Source organism: Chiloscyllium punctatum, chromosome 44, assembly GCF_047496795.1.
Source record: "Chiloscyllium punctatum isolate Juve2018m chromosome 44, sChiPun1.3, whole genome shotgun sequence".
Lineage (NCBI taxonomy): Eukaryota > Metazoa > Chordata > Chondrichthyes > Orectolobiformes > Hemiscylliidae > Chiloscyllium > Chiloscyllium punctatum.
This window is the reverse complement of record NC_092782.1, coordinates 25,055,356-25,078,648: the sequence shown is the minus strand read 5'-3', so window position 1 is coordinate 25,078,648 and position 23,293 is coordinate 25,055,356. Positions and strand designations below refer to the sequence as shown.

The window sequence follows — 23,293 nt, the reverse complement described above, 5'->3', positions numbered from 1 at the left end:
TACAAGATCAAATACCTTATGCGCCAACACAAACCCAGAGTAATTATCGCAAGCCAAAAAAGAGACAATGCTGGAAAATCTCAGCAAGTCTGGCAGCATCTGTAAGGAGAGACAAGAGCTGACATTTCGAGTCTAACTGGCCGTTTGTCAAATGGACCAGCTTTGACAAAGTGTCAGTTAGACTCGAAACGTCAGCTCTTTTCTCTCCTTACAGATGCTGCCAAACTTGCTGAGATTTTCCAGCATTTTCTCTTTTTTGGTTTCAGATTCCAGCATCCGCAGTAATTTGCTTTTACCCAGAGTAATTATACTAGGGACAACATCACCTAATAAAGAACAAAGAACAGCAGAGCAAAGGATCAGGCTTTGGATCACCAAGCCTGCACAGATACATGACTCCTTTCTAAATTAGAAACCTTTTGCTTCCTCACAGTCCATTCCCTCTATTCCCTGCTTATTCGTGTATCTGTCAAGACGCCGCTTAAGCGTTACTACCGTATACGTTTTTACTACCTCCTCTGGCAGTGCAATCCAGGCACTTACCACACTCCGAATAAAAAGCCTCCTTTAAACTTACTCCCTTTTACCTTCAACCTATGTCCCCTATGAGTGACATTTATACCATGAAAAATTCTGACTTTCAATTCTGTCCATGCTTCTCATGATTTTGTAAACCTCCATCAGGTTGCTCCTCAGCCTCTGACGTTCAAATAAAAACAAACCAAGTTTATCCAATTTCTTTAATACCTTCCAAACCAGGCAACATCCTGGTAAACATTTTCAGAATCCTATCCAAAGCCTCCACATCCTTCTGGTAGTGTGACAACCAGAATTGCACACAATATTCCTTAATAAAAGTTCTATACAGTTGCAATAGGATTTGTCAATTTTTAAAATCAATGCACGGACCAAAGCAGCCAAGCTTGCCATATGCCTTCTTGACTACCTTATTCACTCGTATTGCCACTTACAGGGAAGTGTAGTCCTGTACACCTAGATCCTTCTGTATGTTCATGCTTCTGAGGGCTCTGCCATTTACTGGATACTTCCCACCTGTGATAGTCCTTCCAAAATGCGTCATCTCACATTTGTCTGGATTAAATTTCATCTGCCCAAGTCTCCAGCCTATCTATATCCTTCTGTATCCTCTAGCAATCCTTGTCACTACCTGTACCTCCCCTTTTCGTTGTCTGCAAACTAATCAGAACACTTACATTCTCCTCTAAATCATTTATATATATAAATACATATATATAAAATATACATATTATGAATAACAGGGGTTCCTGCACTGATCCCTGGGGAACACCACTGGTCACAGATCTCTAGTCAGAAAAACACCCCTCCACTGCTACCCTTGGTCATCTATGACACTGCCAGTTCTGTATCTATCTTACCAGCTCACTGTAGATCCCATGTTCCCTCACTTTCAGTATCAGCCTGCCATAAGGGACCTTGTCAAAGACCTTGCTAAAGTCTATATAGACAACATCCACCACAGTGCCTTCAGTATTACCTTTGTCACTTCCTCAAAAAACTCAATCAATAATTTCTCCTGCACAAAGCCATGCTTCCTATTGCTAACAAGTCCATATGTTTCCAAATGTGAATAGATCCTGTCCCTAAGAGTCTTCCCTAATAATTTCCATACCCCTGATGTAAAACTCACCAGCCTGTAATTTCTTGGATTATTCTTGTTGCCCTTCTTAAACAAAGGAACAACAGTCTACAGTTCTCTAGGATCTGGTCTGTGACTAAACAGGATACAAAGATTTTGTACAAGGCCCTAGTAATTTCCTCCTTCACCTCCCTCAGTATTCTGGGATAGATCTCATCAAGTCCTGGGGACTTGTTTACTTCAATACTTTTCAAAACACCCAACCTTAAATTTTAAATCAACATGCACCAGAATATCAACATACCCCTGTCTAGATTCACCAGCACCCATGCCGTTCTCCTTTGTGAATACCAAAGCAAAATATTTGTTAAGGGCGTCCTCCAGCTCCAAGCATAAATATCATCCTTAGTCCTTGAGTGGTCCTACCTTTTCCCTCGATGCCTTCTTGGTCCAAATATATATGTATGAAAAGTTTTGGGATTGGCCAATCTTGTTGGCCAAGGACATTTCATGGCCTCCTTTAGCCCTCCTAAGTTTAAGTTCTTTCCTGCTTTATTTATCGTGGGTTCTGTCTTCAGTTTCCTAAGCCTTATGTATGCTTCCTTTTACAAGAACTGCAGTTGCTGGAATCCAAAGTAGACAGGCAGGAGGCTGGAAGAACACAGCAAGCCAGGCAGCATCAGGAGGTGGAGAACTCGAAGTTTCAGGTGTAACCCTTCTTCAGGTTTGGGGGTGGGTTTGGAGGGGACTTCAGATAAAGAGGGTGGCGAGGTGAAGTGGGGATAAGGGAAGACAGATAGAGGGTATGACCTGGCTGGTCATTGGGAGCAGTGTGGCAGAGGCGGAGGAATTGGGAGAATGGGATGGAGTTGTTGCAGGACACTGGGTTGGAGGAGGTGTAGTCCAGGTAATTAAGGGAGTCTATGGGTTTGTAGTAAACGTCCATCTGGAGACTCCCTTTCCGACATGATCATCCTCAGCCTCCTCCATTGCCATAACGAACCACACTGCAAATTGGAGGAACAACACCTCAACTTCTGCCTAAGCAGCTTACAAGCTGGAGGACACAATATTGAGTTCTCCAATTTCAAATAACCTTCTTTCTCATCCCCCTACACCCTTCCCAGCCCCTCTCCATCCCTTCCACTGCTCCCTGTCACCAACTGGAATCATTCCTCCCATTGACTAACCAGGTCATACCATCTAACTATCTTCACCTATCCCCAACTTCACCACCCTGCCCCTGCCACCCCTATATCTGCAGCTCCCTCACATCCACCCCTAGTCCTGAAAAAGGGTTATACTCAAAACGTCAACTTCTCCACCTCCTGATGCTCCCTGGCTTGCTTGTTCTTCTAGCCTCCTGCCTGTCCTTCTACTTTATGATTAAGCTCAAAATTTCTCTGGTCATCTAAGGTTCTCAAATCTTGCCATCTTCAACCTTCACTTTCACAGGAACATATTGATCCTGAACTCTAATCAACTGGCATTTAAAAGATTTCCATATGACAAACGTGGATTTACCCTTGAACAGTCATGCCCAAAGGAGAATGAATTAAATTGTGCCTTGATTCATCCAAAGGATAACTTCCTTCCCTTTGTCACCTAACTCCTTTAAGTAAAAGGCCAACATTCTACTGAGCATTTTATTTAATTTTCAAACCTGCTTAATCATTTTAAATGAATTAAATCACCAAGACTGCTTCCACTTCCAGAACATTCCCCATCTCTTCATCATGACTCAACTTATCTGTGCTGAAAGCTTTATCCATACTTTTGTTACCTTGAGATTCAGCTGTCCCAGCACCCTCCTGATCAGTGTTCCACCCTATGCAAACTCAAAACAGAAGGTGGTTATTTGGTCCATTGAACCCACTCAACATTATAAACATGGATGTTCCTCTATCTCAATGTCAAACTTCCATACTCTGCCCATAACCTTTGACGCCTTTAACCCCTAGAAATGTATCTATTTATTTCTTAAATATTTTCAGTGATTTAGCTTCCACTGCCTTTTGTAATAGAGAATTCCACTGGTTCACCAACTTAAATGAAGAAATTTCTATTTAGCTCAGTTTGAAATGGCCTACTGGATATCTGGAGGCTGCAACCCCTTGTTCTGCGACCCTGTCAGGGGAAATGTTATCGGTCTATCCAATCTGTTCAACCTTATCAGAATTTGATACGTTCCAATGAAATCACCTCTTATCTTTCTAAACTCCAGCAAATACAAGCTCAGTCAACCCAATCTGGCAACACCTTAATTTTTAAATCCTCACCTAGCTTCATCCGGAAGCAATCTGTAATCTCTTCAACAGTACAATTCTCAAAGAGGGCTGCACAGCTCCAAGTTTGGTCTTATCTCTACTCTTGCCTTTCACTGATCCGCTACAAGTGGTCATGCTTCAGTTGCCTAGGACTTATATAATTCTCTCTCTGAACTTCTCTATCTTTCTTTGAGATGCTTCTTAAAACCTTATCTACCTTACTATCCTTATGTGCTTCAGTGTCAACTTTTGTTTGGTAATACAAATGTGAAATGCCCTGGCCAAATGTAACAAGATTTAACAAGTGGACTCCCAAGCTCTTTGCTCTTCTATAATTTTCAGCTTCTCACCAATTAGAAAACATTTTTCTTTATCCAAAAGAGGATACTTCACTTTTATTAATTGCATCTACCATTGTTTCACTTAAGTTGTGTGTGTATCTTTTCAGATTCTTACTTTGAACTGGACTTACTCCAAACTGTTAATGTCATCTACAACCTTGGATATCGAACCTAATATCCCTTCAGCATAATTGATAACAACAACATGAATTTGCAGATCCAGAACAGATCACCGGGAATAACACTTGCCACATTCTGCTAATCCAAATATGTATTTGCCATCCCCATGCTTGGTCTCCTACTTGCCAAACAATTTCTGACTCAAGTCAAGGCAACCTATAGTACCATACATTACCAATAATTTTGTGGAATCAAATTGGACACTTCATAGTCCATACATGTCGTAGCCATAAATATTCATTTTCCAATTGATTAGTAGCCTCAAAAAATTCCCCTTGTCAGTGCGATGATGCTGCTCCTTTAACAAGGTTATGCTGTCTTGACTCTTTCTTTCTAGAGAGGTCGTAAAAGACACAGACTCAGAAAAGTCTGGGGTTGAAGGGTTTTATAGCCAGCTTGATTATAGCCAACAGATACTGCCTCAGGCAAAAGGCTTTCAAATTTTAAAAAAATTGTAGAATGAAAGGGGAATGGTCAGTTCTCCAAGCTCAGCTTTTCTCTGGTTTAGTTTGGTTTGGTTTGGTTTTTAACAGTGTGAAAAAAATTCTGGACCCAAAGAAGCAGGTCCAGGCTGGTACTCCCTCTTTTACATCTCCCCTGTAAGACCCTGTGTTTGATTTTACATTTTGTGTGAAGAGGTGTTTAGGAGGATTGTTACAAGTACTTGGAACGGCAGCATTAAATTGGTATGATCTATTGGGTTTTCAGATAGGTTAAATTATTCAGTATTCTGTTCTCTTTTGTTTGTGATTCATTTTGTAATCTTGTAAATAGATTCTGTTATGTTTAAAACTAAGTGGCATCTCTCCTGGAATATCCATGTTATACCTGCTTAAAACCACTAGCAGAAGTTAGGGTCTGGGCTACCTTCTTAAAATGTTTTGAGAGGTCTGGCCTGGTCCGTAACAGTCAGACATGACTTAGTTTTAACAAAGCTACACTGGCTCTACTTGGTTGATGCAAAAGCTCAGGCACTCAACTATGAACGAACATTCTTGGGAGTTTCCCTGCAACTCTAACACAAAAGCAGTAAGCAGCCTTTCAACACAATGCCAATTATAGTCAAGTAGAAATGATCAAATCTACATCGCTCTATCCAATACAAAAGCTGCTTAAATATGAATAATTACCAAACAGGACCAACAGGTTGAAACAGAGCACATGATCAACAATGCAAAGGACTGCAATCCACATAATGCTAAATTTAGCTTAGATGCAAGATATAATATGACCAAGAATTGGATTTGACATGAAGGACTTAAATTAAGATAACTACTATTAGACATATGTTTACTTCCAAATTTGTTTGTAAGCTAAATAAATCAATTCACAAGATGCAGTGACAACCTAAATTTGGTATAATTTTAAAAACTGCATATCAAGTCTTACTAAATATATCCTTAGTTGGCAAGACATTTTTTCAAACTCAATAAATGAGCTAGATTAAAATTTCTGTGAAAACTCAATATGGAACCTTACAGACATAATGCTGATAGATGTTTTAAAAAAACAGCTTCAGGCAGAAATATTAAGACCACAATATCCTGGAAGATTTGCATCAATTTTAAACAAAGTAAAATTGAATCAGCCACAAACACAAGAGTTAACAAAATATCAGATGATCAAGCAAGCTATACGATTCTTACTAATTATACAAGACTGCTAATGACTATTTGGCACTAAACACAAGCAAGCAAACTGGACACACAGAATTTGGATATGGGCTTACACACCTGCTTCTGTGATTCACAGCACACCATGGAGGGAGAGGAATGGTAGGTCAATACATTTCCCATTAGAGAAGGACAAAGTCAACCAGGGCTACTTTTTAACACATCCCAGCAGCTGGCAAAACTACAGGAGCAGATTGTCTGCCTCCCCTGTTGACTGGGAAAAGCATGTAGAAGGAGAAGACACAGAGGAAGTAAGAGGTGCATCAAGAAAACAAAGTAAATGTAAAATACCAAAATGTGCAGCAGTATTCTTAGCAAGAGGAAAAATACATTACCACAAAGTGAAGTTAATAGCTTATTGACAAATTATGAGCTTGTAACAATATTGTGAAATGAATTAACAGCACATTCCTGCAGACAGAAATCTGGAATAGAGGTTGAACGCCTTGTGGAGCTATGAACCCACCTTGAGTGGATACTCAACTTATAACTGGTTCCTATTGTGATGTTGAATGTCACCCAAGCCAACCCATTGGCTCAGACTTAATAGCTTCATGCAGGACCATCAAGGTCAGCCAACGTTTATTTGTAAGCAAGAAAACAGACACAATGTTATAAATACATAAGTCATATTTTCCAACAGACCTGGAAAAGCCTTCAACATCAAATTAAACATTAGTACCTTTAAGATTCCATCTCCACATCCGATTGCAGCTAAATTAACCTGATGATTAAGGCAGCAACAATGAATACGCGAATTCTGGACCTCACTCTGACACATTACATCACCAGTTTTCCCGTTTATTAGCTGTTGCAAATACAAAAAAAATTAATACTAAAATCAGTTTTCCCTCTGAAAAAGCAAAATGAAGATGACAAACAATCCCTAAGAGAGGTAAGGCTTCAGTGGGCTTATCAAAGTGCCTACTCTTAGCCAGACTTTACCAATATGAAACAGATTCCATAGACAGGTGTTTACTGGTCCTATTAAAATCTAGACAATTAAACTACTGAAGTAAAAGATGGTGGTGCAGATCACTTTTTTTGTGAGATAGAAACAACAGATGGTGGTGGTGGTGGAAAGGAAAGGAAATGACAAATCGTTAGGGTAGAAAAAGAGGACATAGTGCATCATATTCTATATCTAGGTTAATTTACCATACAATATCATATTGTAACTGGTTCCATAAGTTCAAAAATTGGTTCATATTAAGATATGCATCATGCCCAATTCTGTCACCAATGCCCAATTATAATTCAAAGTTTCTCTTCCGTTAGCCCCAATTTTATATTAAATATATTTGAAGTATGTTCCAAGGAGTGATATGATTAGGAATAGTATGAAACTTGGGAATGGACCCCCTTTGTTCAGCAGAGTGTGCTGGGAGGAGATGCTTTCATCATTGGGAAGAAGCTAGACTTTCCTTCCAGCAATTATTTGTGTTTTCAGATTTTCTCTACGTTGTGCCTTCAATTTTTTTGTCTGTTCCTTGGCTTGTCTCTTACAGTCCTGATTTTTTAAAAATTTGTTGCATTCATCATCTCTTTATTACCCTTTTTGTTGCTGCATATCTCAATGACTTTATATCTCTAATATTTTGCTTCTTTATTCTTCCTGACGAAGTACATAATCCTAATTTTTCCATATTACATCACATTTGTCAGAGTTTTGCCTACTCACTTAACCTGTCTACTGTATATACTCGAGTAATAGATTTTTTGACGAATTTTTTAAGGTCAAATTTATGGAGTCAACTATTACATGGATACTACTTTTCACAAGCTGAAATTCATGCACGCCAAAAATCATAATGTATCATTAGCAGAAGCCTAACTGATCACTGCACGAATAAAGAAAAAAAATGATTTACAGTAATTCTGAAAACCTGGAGTGGAACACAACAGCCAGCAGACTGGAAGACAGTGAGCGGAACAGAACGACTGGCAGACTGGAAACCTGGAGTGGGGTGTGACTAATAAACGTTGATTTGTTATGTGTGAAGAATTAGGATCAACATTTACATGAGATATATATTGGGGGGTGCTCCAGAGAAGGTTTACAAGAGTGATCCCTGGGATGAAGGGCTCATCATATGAGGAGCACTCTGGATCTGTTCTCAACAGAGCTTAGAAAGAAGAGAGAGGGATCTGTTTGAAACTTACAGAATACTGAGAGGCCTGGATAAAGTAGATTTGGAAAAGATGTTTCCAGAGAGACAAAGAAAGAAACTGACACTGTTTTTGCTGTTTGAATTCATGAATCGCTGGACATTGGAGTGCGTCTCAGAAAATTAACAAACAGTGAAATTCACAATTGATCATAGAGAAACTGTTGGGTGAAGTTCACAGCACAGAAGCAGATAAGTGTATTGTTGCTTTAAGTGTGACCTACAGAAAGTCTGTAGTAGTGAGTAAAGTGGGTTCTTTCTTGATTATATATTTTTGGAGATATGTCTCTTGATTAAACTTAAAATATAAGCGATAACTATTAATTTAACCTGGGGCAGTGTTTGTAGAGGAATAAGACGGTGTTATTTTCTGTGTCTGTAGATTGTGAAGAAGCACAAATGACCTTTAGTATAGTGAAATGTGCTTCTTGTCAGATGTGGGAGTTTAAAGAGAGTTTAAGGATTACAGTGGATTATATCTGCAATAAATGCTGTTGGTTGCGAATCTTATCAGATTGAATGGATTGGTTGGAGAGACAGTTAGAAGTAATGAGGAATTTGCAACAACAACAGTATGTGATGAATGGCAGTTATAGGAATGGGGGAAAGTCACATAGATAGGTTAACTCCAGGAAAGGTAAGAGAGGTGGGCAGCTAGTGCAGGAGTCTGTTGTGGCTATACCCATTTCAAACAACTATACTGCTTTGGAAACTGTGGGGGGGGGTGGATTCTTAGGGGAACGCAGTATGAACAGCCAAGTTTCTGGTATTGAGACCGGCTCTAATGCAATGAGGGGTACGTCAGGTTCCAAAAGATCAATTGTGTTAGGGGATTCTCTAGTCCGAAGTATAGACAGATTTTTCTGTGGCCAGCAGCGAAAAATCAGATTGGTGTGTTGCTTCCCTGGTGCCAGGATCAAGGATGTCTCAGAGAGGGTGCAGAATGTTCTCACGGGCCAGCAAGAGGTCATTGTCCACATTGGACATAGGAAGGGAAAAGGTTGAGAGTCTGAAGGGAGATTACAGAGAGTTAGGCAGGAATTTAAAAAGGAGGTCCTCGAGAGAGTAGTAATATCTGGATTACTCCTGGTGCTACGAGCTAGTGAGGGCAGGAATAGGAGGATAAAGCAGATGAATGCATGGCTGAGGAGCTGGTGTATGGAAGGAGGATTCACTTTTTGGATCATTGGAATCTCTTTTGGGGTAGAAGTGACCTGTACAAGAAGGACAGATTGCACCTAAATTGGAAGGGGACTAATATACTGGTAGGGAAACTTGCTGGAGCTGCTCGGGAGGATTTAAACTAATAAGGTGGGAGATGGGAAACCCAGGGAAATAGTGAGGAAAGAGGTCAATCTGAGACTGATACAGTTGAGAACAGAAGCGAGTCAAACAGTCAGGGCAGGCAGGGACTAAGTAGGACTAATAAATTAGACTGCATTTATTTCAATGCAAGGAGGCCTAACAGGGAAGGCAGATGAACTCAAGGTATGGTTAGGAACATGGGACTGGGATATCATAGCAATTACAGAAACATGGCTCAGCGATGGGCAGGACTGGCAGCTTAAAGTTCCAGGATACAAATGCTACAGGAAGGATAGAAAGGGAGGCAAGAGATGAGGGGGAGTGGCCTTTTTGATAAGTGATAGCATTACAGCTGTGCTGAGGGAGGATATTCCTGGAAATACATCTAGTGAAGTTATTTGGATGGAACTGAGAAATAAGAAAGGGATGATCACCTTATTGGAATTGTATTATAGACCTCCTAATAGTCAGAGGGAAATTGAGAGACAAATTTGTAAGGAGATCTCAGCTATCTGTAAGAATAATAGGGTGACTATGGTAGGGAATTTTAACTTTCCAAACATAGACTGGGACTACCATAGTGTTAAGGGTTTAGATGGAGAGGAATTTGTAAAGTGTGTACAAGAAAATTTTCTGATTCAGTATGTGGATATGCCTACTAGACAAGATGCAAAACTTAACCTAATCTTGGGAAATAAGGCAGGGCAGGTGACTGAGGTGCGAGTGGGAGAGCACTTTGGGGCCAGCAACCATTACTCTATTAGATTTAAAATAGTGATGGAAAAGGATAGAACAGATCTACGAGCTGAAGTTCTAAATTGGAGAAAGGTCAATTTTGACAGTAATAGGCAAGAACGTTCGAAAGCTGATTGGGGGGCAGATGTTCACAGGTAAAGGGACAGCTGGAAAATGGAAAGCCTTCAGAAATAAGATAACAAGAATTCAGAGAAAGTATATTCCTGTCAGAGTGAAAGGGAAGGCTGGTAGGTATAGGGAATGCTGGATGACTAAAGAAATTGAGGGTTTGGTTAAGAAAAAGAAGGAAGCATTTGAAAGGTATAGACAGGATAGATCGAGTGAATCCTTAGAAGAGTATAAAGGCAGTAGGAGTATACTTAAGAGGGAAATCATGAGAGAAAAAAGGGGACATGAGATAGCTTTGGCAAATAGAATTAAGGAGAATCCAAAGAGTTTTTACAAATACATTAAGGACAAAAGTGTAACTAGGGAGATAATAGGGTCCCTCAAAGATCAGCAAGGTGGCCTTTGTACAGAGCTGCAGAAAATGGGGGAGATTCTAAACGAGTATTTTGCATCAGTATTTACTGTGGAAAAGGATATGGAAGATATAGACTGTAGGAAAATAGATGGTGATACCTGAACAAAATGCCCAAATTGCAGAAGAGGAAGTGCTGGATGCCTTGAATTGCATAAAGGTGGATACATCCCCAGGACCTGATCAGGTGTATCCTAGAACTCTGTGGGTAGCTAATGAAGTGATTGCGGGGCCTCTTGCTGAGATATTTGTATCATCGATAGTCACAGGTGAGGTGCTGAAAGATTGGAGGTTGGCTAACGTGGTGCCACTATTTAAGAAGGGTGGTAAGGACAAGCCAGGGAACTATAGACCAGTGAGCCTGACATCGATGATGGGCAAGTTGTTGGAGGGAATCCTGAGGGACAGGATGTACAGTATTTGGAAAGGGAAGGACTGATTAGAGATAGTCAACATGGCTTTGTGCGTGGGAAATCATGTCTCTCAAACTTGATTGAGTTCTTTGAGGAAGCAACAAAGAGGATTGATGAGGGCAGAGCGGTAGATGTGATCTATATGGATTTCAGTAAGGTGTTCGACAAGGTTCCCCATGGGAGATTGATTAGCAAGATTAGATCTCACGGAATACAGGGAGAACTAGCCATTTAGATACAGAACTGGCTAAAAGGTAGAAGACAGGGGGTGGTGGTGGAGGGTAGTTTTTCAGACTGGAGGCCTGTGACCAGTGGAGTGCCACAAGGATCAGTGCTGGATCCTCTTTTTGTCATTTACATAAATGATTTGGATGCGAGCATAAGAGGTACAGTTAGTAAGTTTGCAGATGACAGCAAAATTGGAGGTGTAGTGGACAGCGAAGAGCGTTACCTCAGATTACAACAGGATCTGGACCAGATGGGCCAATGGGCCGAGAAGTGGCAGATGGAGTTTAATTCAGACAAATGCGAGTGGCTGCATTTTGGGAAAGCAAATCTTAGCTGGACTTATATGCTTAATGGTAAGGTCCTGGGAGTGTTGCTGAACAAAGAGACCTTGGAGTGCAGGTTCATAACTCCTTGGATGTGAAGTCGCAGGTAGATAGGATAGTGAAGAAGGTGTTTGGTATGCTTTCCTTTATGGTTAGAGTATTGAGTACAGGAGTTGGGAGGTCATGTTGCGGCTGTACTGGACATTGGTTAGGCAACCGTTGGAATACTGTGTGCAATTCTGGTCTCCTTCCTATCGGAAAGATGTTGTGAAACTTGAAAGGATTCAGAAAAGATTTACAAGGATTTTGCCAGGGTTGGAGGATTTGAGCTATAGGGAGAGGCTGAACAGGCTGGGGCTGTTTTCCCTGGAGCATCAGAGGCTGAGGGGTGACCTTATCGAGGTTTATAAAATTATGAGGGGCATGGATAGGATAAATAGACAAAGTCTTACCCTTGGGGTCGGGGAGTCCAGAACTAGAGGGCATAGGTGTCAGGTGAGAGGGGAAAGATATAAAAGAGACCCAAGGAGCAACTTTTTCACATAGAGGGTGGTGCGTATATGGAATGAGCTGCCAGAGGAAGTGGTGAAGGCTGGTACAATAGCAACATTTAAGAGGCATTTGGATGGATATATGAATAGGAGGGGTTTGGAGGGATAAGGGCCGGGTGCTGGCAGGTGGGACGAGATTGGGTTGGGATATCTGGTCGGCATAGACAGGTTGGACCGAAGGGTCTGTTTCCATGCTGTATATCTCTGTGACTCTATTAGTAAGAAAGACTAGAACCCAAGTTCACAGACACAATTAAGGAGTGACCCTTCAGAACTGAGATGAGGTGCAATTTCTTCATGCAGAAGGTGGTGAATCTATGGAACTAATTGCTATAGAAGGTGGTGGATGCCAAGTCACTGAGTGTATTTAAGCCAGAAATAGATAGATTCTTGATTAGTAAGGAGATCAAGGTTTACAGGAAAAATGCAAGAGAATGGAGTTGAGAAACACTTCAGCTATGATTGAATGGCAGAACAGACTCGTTGGCCTGAATAGCCCAAGTCTGCTCATATACCTTGTGGCCTGATGGACCCAGCAACAGAGGTGGAATAGCAATATAGTTCCAAGCCAAGATGGTGTGTGGTTGGAGAAGATCTTGCAGGAGGTGGCACTGTAAAGGATCAATTACCCTGTGTTGGCGATTGCAGGTTGAAGAGCATGGAGCGGTATTGCAGTACATGTTGTAGATGGCACATATCGCTGCCTCTGTGAGCTGGGTGGAGGGAGTTAATGTTTAAGTAGTCGATGTGATGCCAATCAAGGAAGTAGTGCTGCCTTGAATAATGACAAGCTTGTTGAATGCCGTTGGAGTTGCATTCATGCAGGCTAATAGAGAGTATTCTACCACAATCTCTGACTTTTGCCTTATCGACAGTATACAAGCAAAGGTAAGACAGGAGGTGAATTGCGCTTTGTAGAATTCCTAGCCTGTCACCTCCTCTTGTAGCCACAGGATTCATAGCACTGATCCAGTTTGGTTTCTGGCTGATGATAACCCTAAAATGCTAATAGCGCAGATCTCACCAATGATAACACCATTGAGTACAAAAGGAGATGATTAGATTGGAAATGGTCATTGTCTCGCACTTGCATTCTATGAAGTGCTGTCTGTCTATCACTTGTCATCTCAACTTGTCTAGGTCATGCTACATATGGACAAGGACTGCTTCAGGATCTGAGAATTTACAAATGGCACTGAACATCCTCAATTATTGAAATTCTGAGAGGGGAAAGGTCATCAATGAAACAGCCTAAGGGGGTTGGGCCTAGGACAGCACCATGAGGAATTCTGCAGAGACGTACACAGATGGAGATGATTGGTCTAAAACAATCACAATCATCTTCCATTGTGATAGGATTGACGCCAACTGGTGGAGAGCTTTCCCTGATTCTCTCAGATGTTGACTTAGCCAGTGATCCTTTATTTTCACTAAAGGGGAATATTTCCTTGATGTCAAGGGGAGTCATCCTCACCACATGAGTTCAGCTCTTTTGTCCACATGTGTGTCAAGGCCCTAATGTAGTAAAGAGCAGGTGGCCCTGGCAGAACACTACCAACTGGTATCAGTGAGCAGGATATTTTGCACAAATGCTGCTAACAAGACTGACTTTGCTCTTGATCAAAAGTAGTCTTGAGAGGACGGAAACTAGCTTGAACAAATTTGGCTTACTGTTCATGGATAGACATACCTGGGAAATTTTCCACATTGTCAGCTGACAGCCAGTATTGTAGCTGTATTGAAACAGCTTGACTGAATGCATGAATTCTGGAGCACCAGTCTTCAGTACCACTGCCATGATATTATCAGGGTGAATCGAATTGGCTTAAGATTGGTACTGGATACCTCAGGAGGAGGATGCACTCAGCACTTTTAGCTGAAGGTGCTTGCAAATATTTCGACTTGACGTGCTTGACTCACAGTCAGTTAGGACGCAGATACTTATGAAGCCACTTCTCCAGAATGTTGTTGTACTGATGACAATGAAACTATTGTTCCCCTGAAACCAATAGGGTAGCTTTGTTTTAGGGCCAGTGGCAAGCATCCTCACATACCCGTGACCTCGAAAGACAAATTAGTGTTTTGTTCTTCTCAGATTAAATGAGAAATGGCAGGAACTATCATGTCCAGTAAAAAGAAGGTTGCTTACCTGTAAACATTTTTTCTTATCAGATACTAAAACAAAGACTTCATCCTCGTGGAAGACCGCATCCATATCTCGAAACAAGGACACAGCAGAGGCACTATGCACATTATTGGTATTCCATAGCTGTCAAAACAAAATGAAATGAAAGATGTCAAAGCAAGGTCCTTCTTATGTAGTTTACAGCTATAACCTCCTTTCCAAATACTGGAAAATTGCTAAAACAAAATGACATTAGGTTTCATGAAAAAGTGTCAAAGATATTAAAGTAATATTGCAAGGTTCAGCACTACCTTTTCTGGCTTATAATTTCTATGAAATTCATCAAAACGTCAGAAGAAAGGAAAAGAAAACAACTTTGCAACTTTTGTGACTACGCAAGAGATCATGTACCACCTTGAAACAGATAGAAAGGTTTATGTTATTAGGTGGAAATTACTAGTGTGTAACAGACTGAAAGTGATGCATGTGCATCAGTGTACAAGTGACAGAACGTCATATGAAAACAAATCACTATCAGTCTTGCAGGTTAGTGAAGAGTCTACCATTAATCAGCAACTAGTGTAGAACTGAGCATGGAAAGGGACTGAAGACAGATATGGGTGTACTGCAACATACTTCATTCACTTACAAAGATACAAGGCAGTTTATATGCTAAAGTTTATTTTCTTACAAGAGACTCCTTCGACCACCTGCCAACTAGGTAAGGTTTGAAATGTTAACAGAACACAATAAATAACTCACATACAACAATAACTTTTTTGGATAGGCATTTATATTTAGTTCAGGCAGGACTAGCTTTTATAACAAGTGATTCCCCAGATAGGTTCCAGGCTCTGTTTAATATTTTCGGCCTTGAAGAAATGAAGGTAACGGTATAAATTAGGTTCCCTCACGGCATAAAAGTATTTGAGAACAGCAGCATTTATTCTCGTTACAAAACAATTGCACTGCATCCATTTCAAAAAGGGAAGGAGTACAATAGTTTTAGAACTCCTCCAACAAGTTTCCTGTCATTATGTTGCATTGTTGTGGTTAAAATGGGGAAACATGAGGACATTGAGCTCTTGTGCAACTGAACAAATAAAAAGTTAAAAATCACATAACACCAGGTTATAGTCCAACAGGTTTAATTGGAAGCACACTTGCTTTCGAGTGACACTCCTTCATCAGGTGGTAGTCTACCACCTGATGAAGGAGCGTCGCTCCGAAAGCTAGTGTGCTTCCAATTAAACCTGTTGGACTATAACCGGGTGTTGTGTGATTTTTAACTTTGTACACCCCAGTCCAACACTGGCATCTCCAAATCATGAACAAATAAAAGTTATTCCCAACATCGGCAAGATCTCTCCTCGAGCACATTGCTTGCTACCATCATATGGCTACTTTCTAAAACTAAATGCAATTTAAGTTCAAACCAGTTGTTAGTTTTCTATCACATTTGCAATGGAAAATAAATTTCTATCCATCTCACTATTGTAATCATCCTTTTGAAACTGAGCACAATTTTCAAACAATGTATTTGTAGCCATGGAAGTGTTTAAATATAAAGTTAAGAACCTTATATTTGAAGAAATGTGGGGCTATAAGCCTATGTCAGTCAGCTAAGTCAGGGATAGTTGGCCAGCAAGATCTGATGCTGCACAGGATAGGGCGCTAATTTCAGACAAACCGAGGTTTGTGCAACATGGAAGACGTATGGCCTGCAGTTTATTGGAATTGTTCAACAAAGCTATTCAGCCTATCCCACTGCCCCAGGAGCTGTACTGGGCATGGATCTCTATGGGGATTCATTCTGCTAGGCAACTGTCTCAGGGGCAGGCTGGAAAATCAAGAGTATGATGGAGTACTCCCCACTTGATGGATGGGTACAGCTCCAACAACACTCAAACAGCTTGACACCAGGACAAAGCAGCCCGCTTGATTGGCACCACATTTTCAAGCATTCACTCCCGCCACTATCGGTTCTCAGTAGCAGCAGTGTGTACTATCCACAAAATGCACTACAGAACTTCAACGATCCTTAGACAGCATTTTCCAAACCCATGGTCACTCCATCTGGAAGGACAAGGGCAGCAAATATATGGGAACACCGCCAAGTTCCCCTCCAAGCTACTTACCATCCTGACTTAGAAATATATCCTTCACTGTCACTGGGTCAAATTCCTGAACTTTCCTCTTTAAGGGCGTTATGGGTCATTCTACAGCACTATCTGCAACGGTTCAAGAAAGCAGCTCACCAACACCTTCTCAGGGGTAACTAGGGACAGGCAATAACTGCTGCCAGCCAGGAATGCCCATGTTCCATGAGTGAATAACAAAAAGTTCTATAGGAACTAGTGACAGGATATCTAGAATGCTATTTACAGTTTTAGTCTCCTCTTCCAGAATGAACTTAATTGCATTGGTGACAGCTCAGAGACAGTTCACTTGACTGAGTTGTGGGACAAAAGGTTCATCGTCTAAAAATAGTTGGATGGTTGTTTTTGTACACTGGAGTTTAGAAGAATGAGAGGTCATCTTACTGAAACATGTAAGATCGTGAAGGGACTTTACAGGGTGTGTGCTGAAAGGACGTTACTCCTTGTAGGAGAGACTAAAACAAAGCAACACAACTTATAAGAAAGAAGTTTCCCATTTAAGATGGAGATGGAGGGTCTAAGGAACTCTTCTCCAGGGAGGCAGAGGAAGATAGATTTTTTGGCTAACCAGGGAGTCAGAAGATATTAGGGGAAAGTAGAATTGAGGCCACAATCAAATTAGCCATGCTATTACAGGTAAGCGGAGTACACTCAGAGTTGAAATGCCTACTCCTGTACTTAATTTGGACATTTGATATTTATAAATGGTGAAATGCTAATTAATCTAACAGCCTGGAGACAGTGCTGATATATAAAATTGCACCAGATAGATAGCAAAGTGGTTGATAGAATGGAGAGAAGGTAGCATTTGGCACTTCTAAAACTCTGGAACCATTTAAATGGATCACTTCCAGTGCTGTACAATGAATGCTTGCATAAGTAGTAATACCATTCGAAGCAACTCTGCAAACATACTTGCTTATCACAGCACTCATTCCTTTACTGAATTAAATAAGAAAAATGTTACATACTCTCACAGTTTGGTCATCTGAAGATGAAAGCAAAGTTGAGCCATCTGATGAAAATTGGACACAATGAACCCAGCTCAAATGCCCACTGCAGTCAGCTACTCTCTTACGCAAATCCAAGTTCCATAGCTAGAGGAAATTGAACAGAAATACAGTTGAATGCTACTTCATCATTTCCATGACACTAACAGATGAAAGAGCAAATTATTGACTGTGATTTTGACACATAGAATCCCTACAGAGAGGAAGCAGGCTATTCGGCCTATCAAGTCCACACCGACCATCAGAACAGCATCCCACCCAGACTCACCCCCTCTACCTTATCCCTGTAACTCTGCATTTCCCATGGCTAATTGACCTAACTGACACATCCCTGGACATTATGGGCAATTTAGCATGGCCAATCCACCTAACCTGTACATCTTTGGTCCATGGGAGGAAACTGGTGGAAACCCACACAGACACGGGAGAACGTGCAAACTCTACACAGTCGCTTGAGGGTGGAATTGAACCTGGGTGCCTGGTGCTGTGAGGCAGCAGTGCTAAGCACTGAGCCATCATGCCACTCTAAATTCTTCTCTCTAAATTAGTAGGAAACATTTCTGATTATAAAGGTGGGCTTCAAATGCTATTTTGCATACTTAGAGCTATAAATGTTACAATTAATCTAAAAGCAAAGTTAATTTAGCGCACTGCTGGGAACCAGAAGAAAAGCATTATTAGGGGATTAATACAAAAGTAAAACACAGTGGAAATTTGAAACAGAAACAGAAAATGATGAGCCACAGCAAGAATGAATGTGGACAGAAAAACATAATTCATGTTTCAGGTGTTATGATGACAGGTCACCAATCTGAATGGTGAACTATTGCTCAATCCACAAATACTGCAAGAAATGTTAGGTTTTTCCAGGACTTTCTGATTTATCCAAAATTATGAGGTATTATTTTTAAATTCAGCAGAATCTCTGCACTTTCAGCCTTGCCAGGTCTTCTCCAAACTACCCCGCATCTCCCTGTATATGTCAAAGCTTGTGAATTGTGAAATGTCGTTAATATTGCATACTTGGACTTAAAGACATCATTTTGACAGTTCTAGTAATTAGTAATTTGAATAAGGAGTCAAAGTACAAGGTAACATCAAAGTTAATTCAGGGAATTTAGGTTATAATGAAACATTAAGGAAATTGAACATGTTCAAATATCAGGGGATGCAAGTTTAAAAATAAAATGACTGAATTAGAAATTAGAAGCATTGGAAAGAATATTCTAACTCAGTTATATAGTCATAGAGATGTACAGCATGGAAACAGACCCTTCGGTCCAACTCGTCCATGCTGACCAGATATCCCAACCCAATCTAGTCCCAGCTGCCAGCACCCGGCCCATATCCCTCCAAACCCTTCCTATTCATATACCCATCCAAATGCCTTTTACAATGTTGCAATTGTACCAGCCTCCACCACTTCCTCTGGCAGCTCAGTCCATACACGTACCACCCTCTGTGTGAAAAGGTTGCCGCTTAGGTCTCTTTTTATATGTTTCCCCTCTCATCTTAAAACTATGCCCTCTAGTTCTGGACTCCCTGACACCAGGGAAAAGACTTTGTCTATTTATCCTATCCATGCCCCTCATAATTTTGCAAACCTCTATAAGGTCACCCCTCAGCCTCTGATGCTCCAGGGAAAACAGCCCCAGCCTGTTCAGCCTCTCCCTATAGCTCAAATCCTACAACCCTAGCAACATCCTTGTAAATCTTTTCTGAACCCTTTCAAGTTTCACAACATCTTTCCGATAAGAAGGAGACCAGAATTGCACGCAATATTCCAACAGTGGCCTAACCAATGTCCTGTACAGCTGCAACATGACCTCCCAACTCCTGTACTCAATACTCTGACCAATACAGGAAAGCATACCAAACACCTTCTTCACTATCCTATCTACCTACAACTCCACTTTCAAGGAGCTATGAACCTGCACTCCAAGATCTCTTTGTTCAGCAACACTCCCTAGGACCTTACCATTAAGTGTATAAGTCCTGCTAAAATGCAGCACTTCACATTTATCTAATTAAACTCCATCTGCCACTTCTCTGCCCATTCACCCATCTGGTCAAGATCCTGTTGTAATCTGAGGTACCCCTCTTCACTGTCCACAACACCTCCAATTTTGCTGTCATCTGCAAACTTACTAACAGTACCTCTTATGCTCGCATCCAAATCATTTATGTTAATTACAAAAAGTAGAGGACCCAGCACCAATCTTTGTGGCACTCCACAGGTCACAGGCCTCCAGTCTGAAACACAACCCTCCACCACCCTCTGTCTTCTATCTTTGAGCCAGTTCTGTATCTAAATGGCTAGTTCTCTCTGTATTCCGAGACATCTATCCTTGCTCACCAGTCTCCCATGGGGAACCTCATTGAACGCCTTACTGAAGTCCATACAGATCACAACCACCACTCTGCCCTCATCAATCCTCTTTGTTACTTCCTCAAAAAACTCAATCAAGTTTGAGAGACATGATTTCCCACCCACATAGCCATGTTGACTATCCGGAATCAGTCCTTGCCTTTCCAAATACATGTGCATCCTGTCCCTCACCTGAGGTCAGGCTCACTGGTCTATAGTTCCCTGGCTTGTCCTTACCACCTTTCTTGATCAGTGGCACCACGTCAGCCAATCTCCAGTCTTCCAGCACCTCACCTGTGACTATCGATAATACAAATATCTCAGCAAGAAGCCCAGCAATCACTTCTCTAGCTTCCCACAAAGTTCTAGGGTACACCTAAGCAGGTCCTGGGGATTTATCCAGCTTTTCCCGTTTCAAGACACCCAGCGCTTCCTCCTCTAATATGGACATTTTGCAAGATGTCGCCATCTATTTCCCGACAGTCTTTATCTTCCATATCCTTTTCCACAGTAAATATTGATGCAAAATACTTATTTAGTATCTCCCCCATTTTCTGCAGCTCCACAAAGGCCACCTTGCTGATCTTTGAGGGGCCCTATCTCTCCCTAGTTACACTTTTGTCCTTAACGTATTTGGAAACACTCTTTGGATTCTCCTTAATTCTATTTGCCAAAGCTATCTCCTGGTTTCCCTCTTAAGCATAATCCTACTGCCTTTATACTCTTCTAAGGATCCTGTCTATACCTTACATATGCTTCCTTCTTTTTCTTAACTAAACCCTCAATTTCTTTAATCACCCAGCGTTCCCTATACCTACCAATCTTTCCTTTCACCCTAACAGGAATATACTTTCTCTGAATTCTTGTTATCTCATTTCTGAAGGCTTCTCATTTTCTAGCCGTCCCTTTACCTACAAACATCTGCCCCCAATCAGCTTTCGAAAGTTCTTGCCTAATACTGTCAAAATTGACCTTTCTCCAATTTAGAACTTCAACTTTTAGATCTGGTCTATCCTTTTCCATCACTATTTTAAATCTAATAGAATTATGGTCGCTGGCCCCAAAGTGCTCCCCCATTCACATCTCAGTCACCTGCCCTGCCTTATTTCCCAAGAGTAGGTCAAGTTTTGCACCTTCTCTAGTAGGTACATCCACATACTGAATCAGAAAATTTTCTTGTACACACTTAACAAATTCCTCTCCACCTAAACCCTTAACACTATGGCAGTCCCAGTCTATGTTTGGAAAGTTAAAATTCCCTACCATAATGTCCCTATTATTCTCTAGTGCATGTTTGTGTTTGAGAGATGATGAGAGAGTGTTGGTGTTGGACTGAGGTGGACAGAGTTAAAAATCACATTCAATTCAAGTTTGTTTCTCAATTTCCCTCTGAATATTAGGGGGTCTATAATACACTCAAAAGGTAATAAGTGTGAACGTTCCCAGCCAAAACTACTGAAGCAGACAATGTGACTACCTGATGTCTCCCTTTCTTGAGAAATTTATAGACAATGTGCTCAGGGTGCTCACAGAAGATGAATGGGTGAGGATGATTCTTAGAAAAAGTAACTGGTGTGCCCAATGGCTTTTCTTATTTTCAGTTCCGAGACAGTCATGGAATTATTCTCGAGTGAATCCCTGATTTTATTATGGGGTGCCTAAGACTTTAGCTTTATCCTCAGGAAACCCCTCTTTAAACCACACCATTGCTCAATGTATGTGTTTATCCTTAGAGATGTCCTTAAATCCTGAACCAATTTTCAGTTACCTTACAAAGATATTCTGCAAACATTCCCTTTTTTTAGGATTAAGGTCGTTGGAGTGGTCCTTCACATTAAGACAATATTTAAAAGCAGATTCCACAGAACAACTGGTTCTACCCTCTTACCTCGACAGAGTTGTGTGACAAGGCCACTGCCAGTAATGGACTGGTAAGAGAAACATCACAAGACTGAATCGTGTATGAGCTATTTGTTATTAGTTCAATTATAATGTCACCAGTCAATACATCAAAAACCTGAAAGATAAAACAACCGAGCAAGTTGGGAAACAGTAGTTTTTTTTGATGTTGTGAAAATTGTATCAACAATTAGAAACTGCAAGGACACCACACACAAAAAGCTCAGCATCAAAATTATTTCAGCACATGTATACATGTATATGCAGCCAAAAAAGTGGTGTGACAAAGCAGTATACTTCCAAAAAATATTTTTGGGACTGGACCAAATCTCATTCAATACCAATTTCAAATCAGACGTATACAATGTGTGCAGGAAGCTCGGTGAAGCGGCACTGCTTCTTGTGTGAGGTTTTAAATTCATGACCCATTATATGACATTACCAATCTCAGCTATACATTCACAGCAAGCATTTTAAAAATAACACTTGTGGATGCATGCCAGCAAGCGTTTTGTTAATTTTTTTTCCCCACAGCAGATGAACCAATGAAGAAAGAAAGATAAAGTACAATTTTTTTTTTAAAAATCACAAATACAGAAGAGTCAAGCATTTGTGCCATTCAATTTAGGTTTTAAGTTATCATTACAAGTTTGGCGCATTAGAAAAGTGCACATTTAAATTGTAAATGGGAGTCCCAAATTCAAGACTGGCCATTGATCAACTGCTGGTTGCAGTAAAATTCAGTGTCAGAATGTTGCATATATTTTACAAATGGAGAAGTAATAAGCTGTTGTGCAATGTGGTATTCATAAACAAAAATTAACTATACTTTTTAAAAAATATAGAGTTGTGACTAAACTTTGTAATTATTTGCCTATACTTAGCTACACAATTTTATAAAATTGGTTAATGCTACTAATCAATAAGACTTCAATTTATTCACTTCCTATAGGAAATGACAACTAAAATAGACAAAATTTATTCAAAGCATACTTTTGGAGAAATGGGCCAATTCAAAAATTGGGAATCACTATTTAATGAACACAACAATCCAAGAGCATTAGTCAGGTGCTAGAATAGGCAGTTTTATTTGTTGTGAATTCCAGTTAAATACTGGTAGCTTTGAGGTAGGCACATTCTACAATTAGGAGACAGTGGGGTCTGCAGATCAGAGTTGGGAATGTGTTGCTGGTAAAGTACAGCAAGTCAGGCAGTATCAGAGGAGCAGGATGTTGCCTGACCTGCTGTGCTTTTCCAGCAACACACACTCACATTCTATAATTAGGCAAAAGTGAGGACTGCGGATGCTGGAGATTAGAGTCGAGAGCGTGGTGCTGGAAAAGCACAGCAGGAATTCCTGATGGGCGGGCTTTTGCCCGAAACACCAAT

The 23,293-nt window shown here is 40.7% G+C and overlaps 1 protein-coding gene across 6 annotated transcripts in view; it reads right to left on the bottom strand.

The window, feature by feature from the left end:
- The window catches only part of apaf1 (apoptotic peptidase activating factor 1), a 182,035-nt gene that overhangs the window by 81,350 nt on the left and 77,392 nt on the right, over positions 1–23,293 (bottom strand). For 4 of the 6 annotated variants that reach the window (XM_072562470.1, XM_072562472.1, XM_072562469.1 and 1 more), the window contains exons 18-21: positions 21,894–22,022; positions 17,599–17,724; positions 14,493–14,612; positions 6,762–6,887 (exon numbers count right to left, since the gene is read on the bottom strand). In XM_072562470.1, the coding sequence (XP_072418571.1) occupies positions 6,762–6,887; positions 14,493–14,612; positions 17,599–17,724; positions 21,894–22,022 (501 nt within the window). Of the gene's footprint in view, positions 1–2,970; positions 4,740–6,139; positions 6,294–6,761; positions 6,888–14,492; positions 14,613–17,598; positions 17,725–21,893; positions 22,023–23,293 lie in introns of those variants that run through there. The other 2 variants (XR_011955291.1, XR_011955290.1) reach the window with 2 other exon arrangements.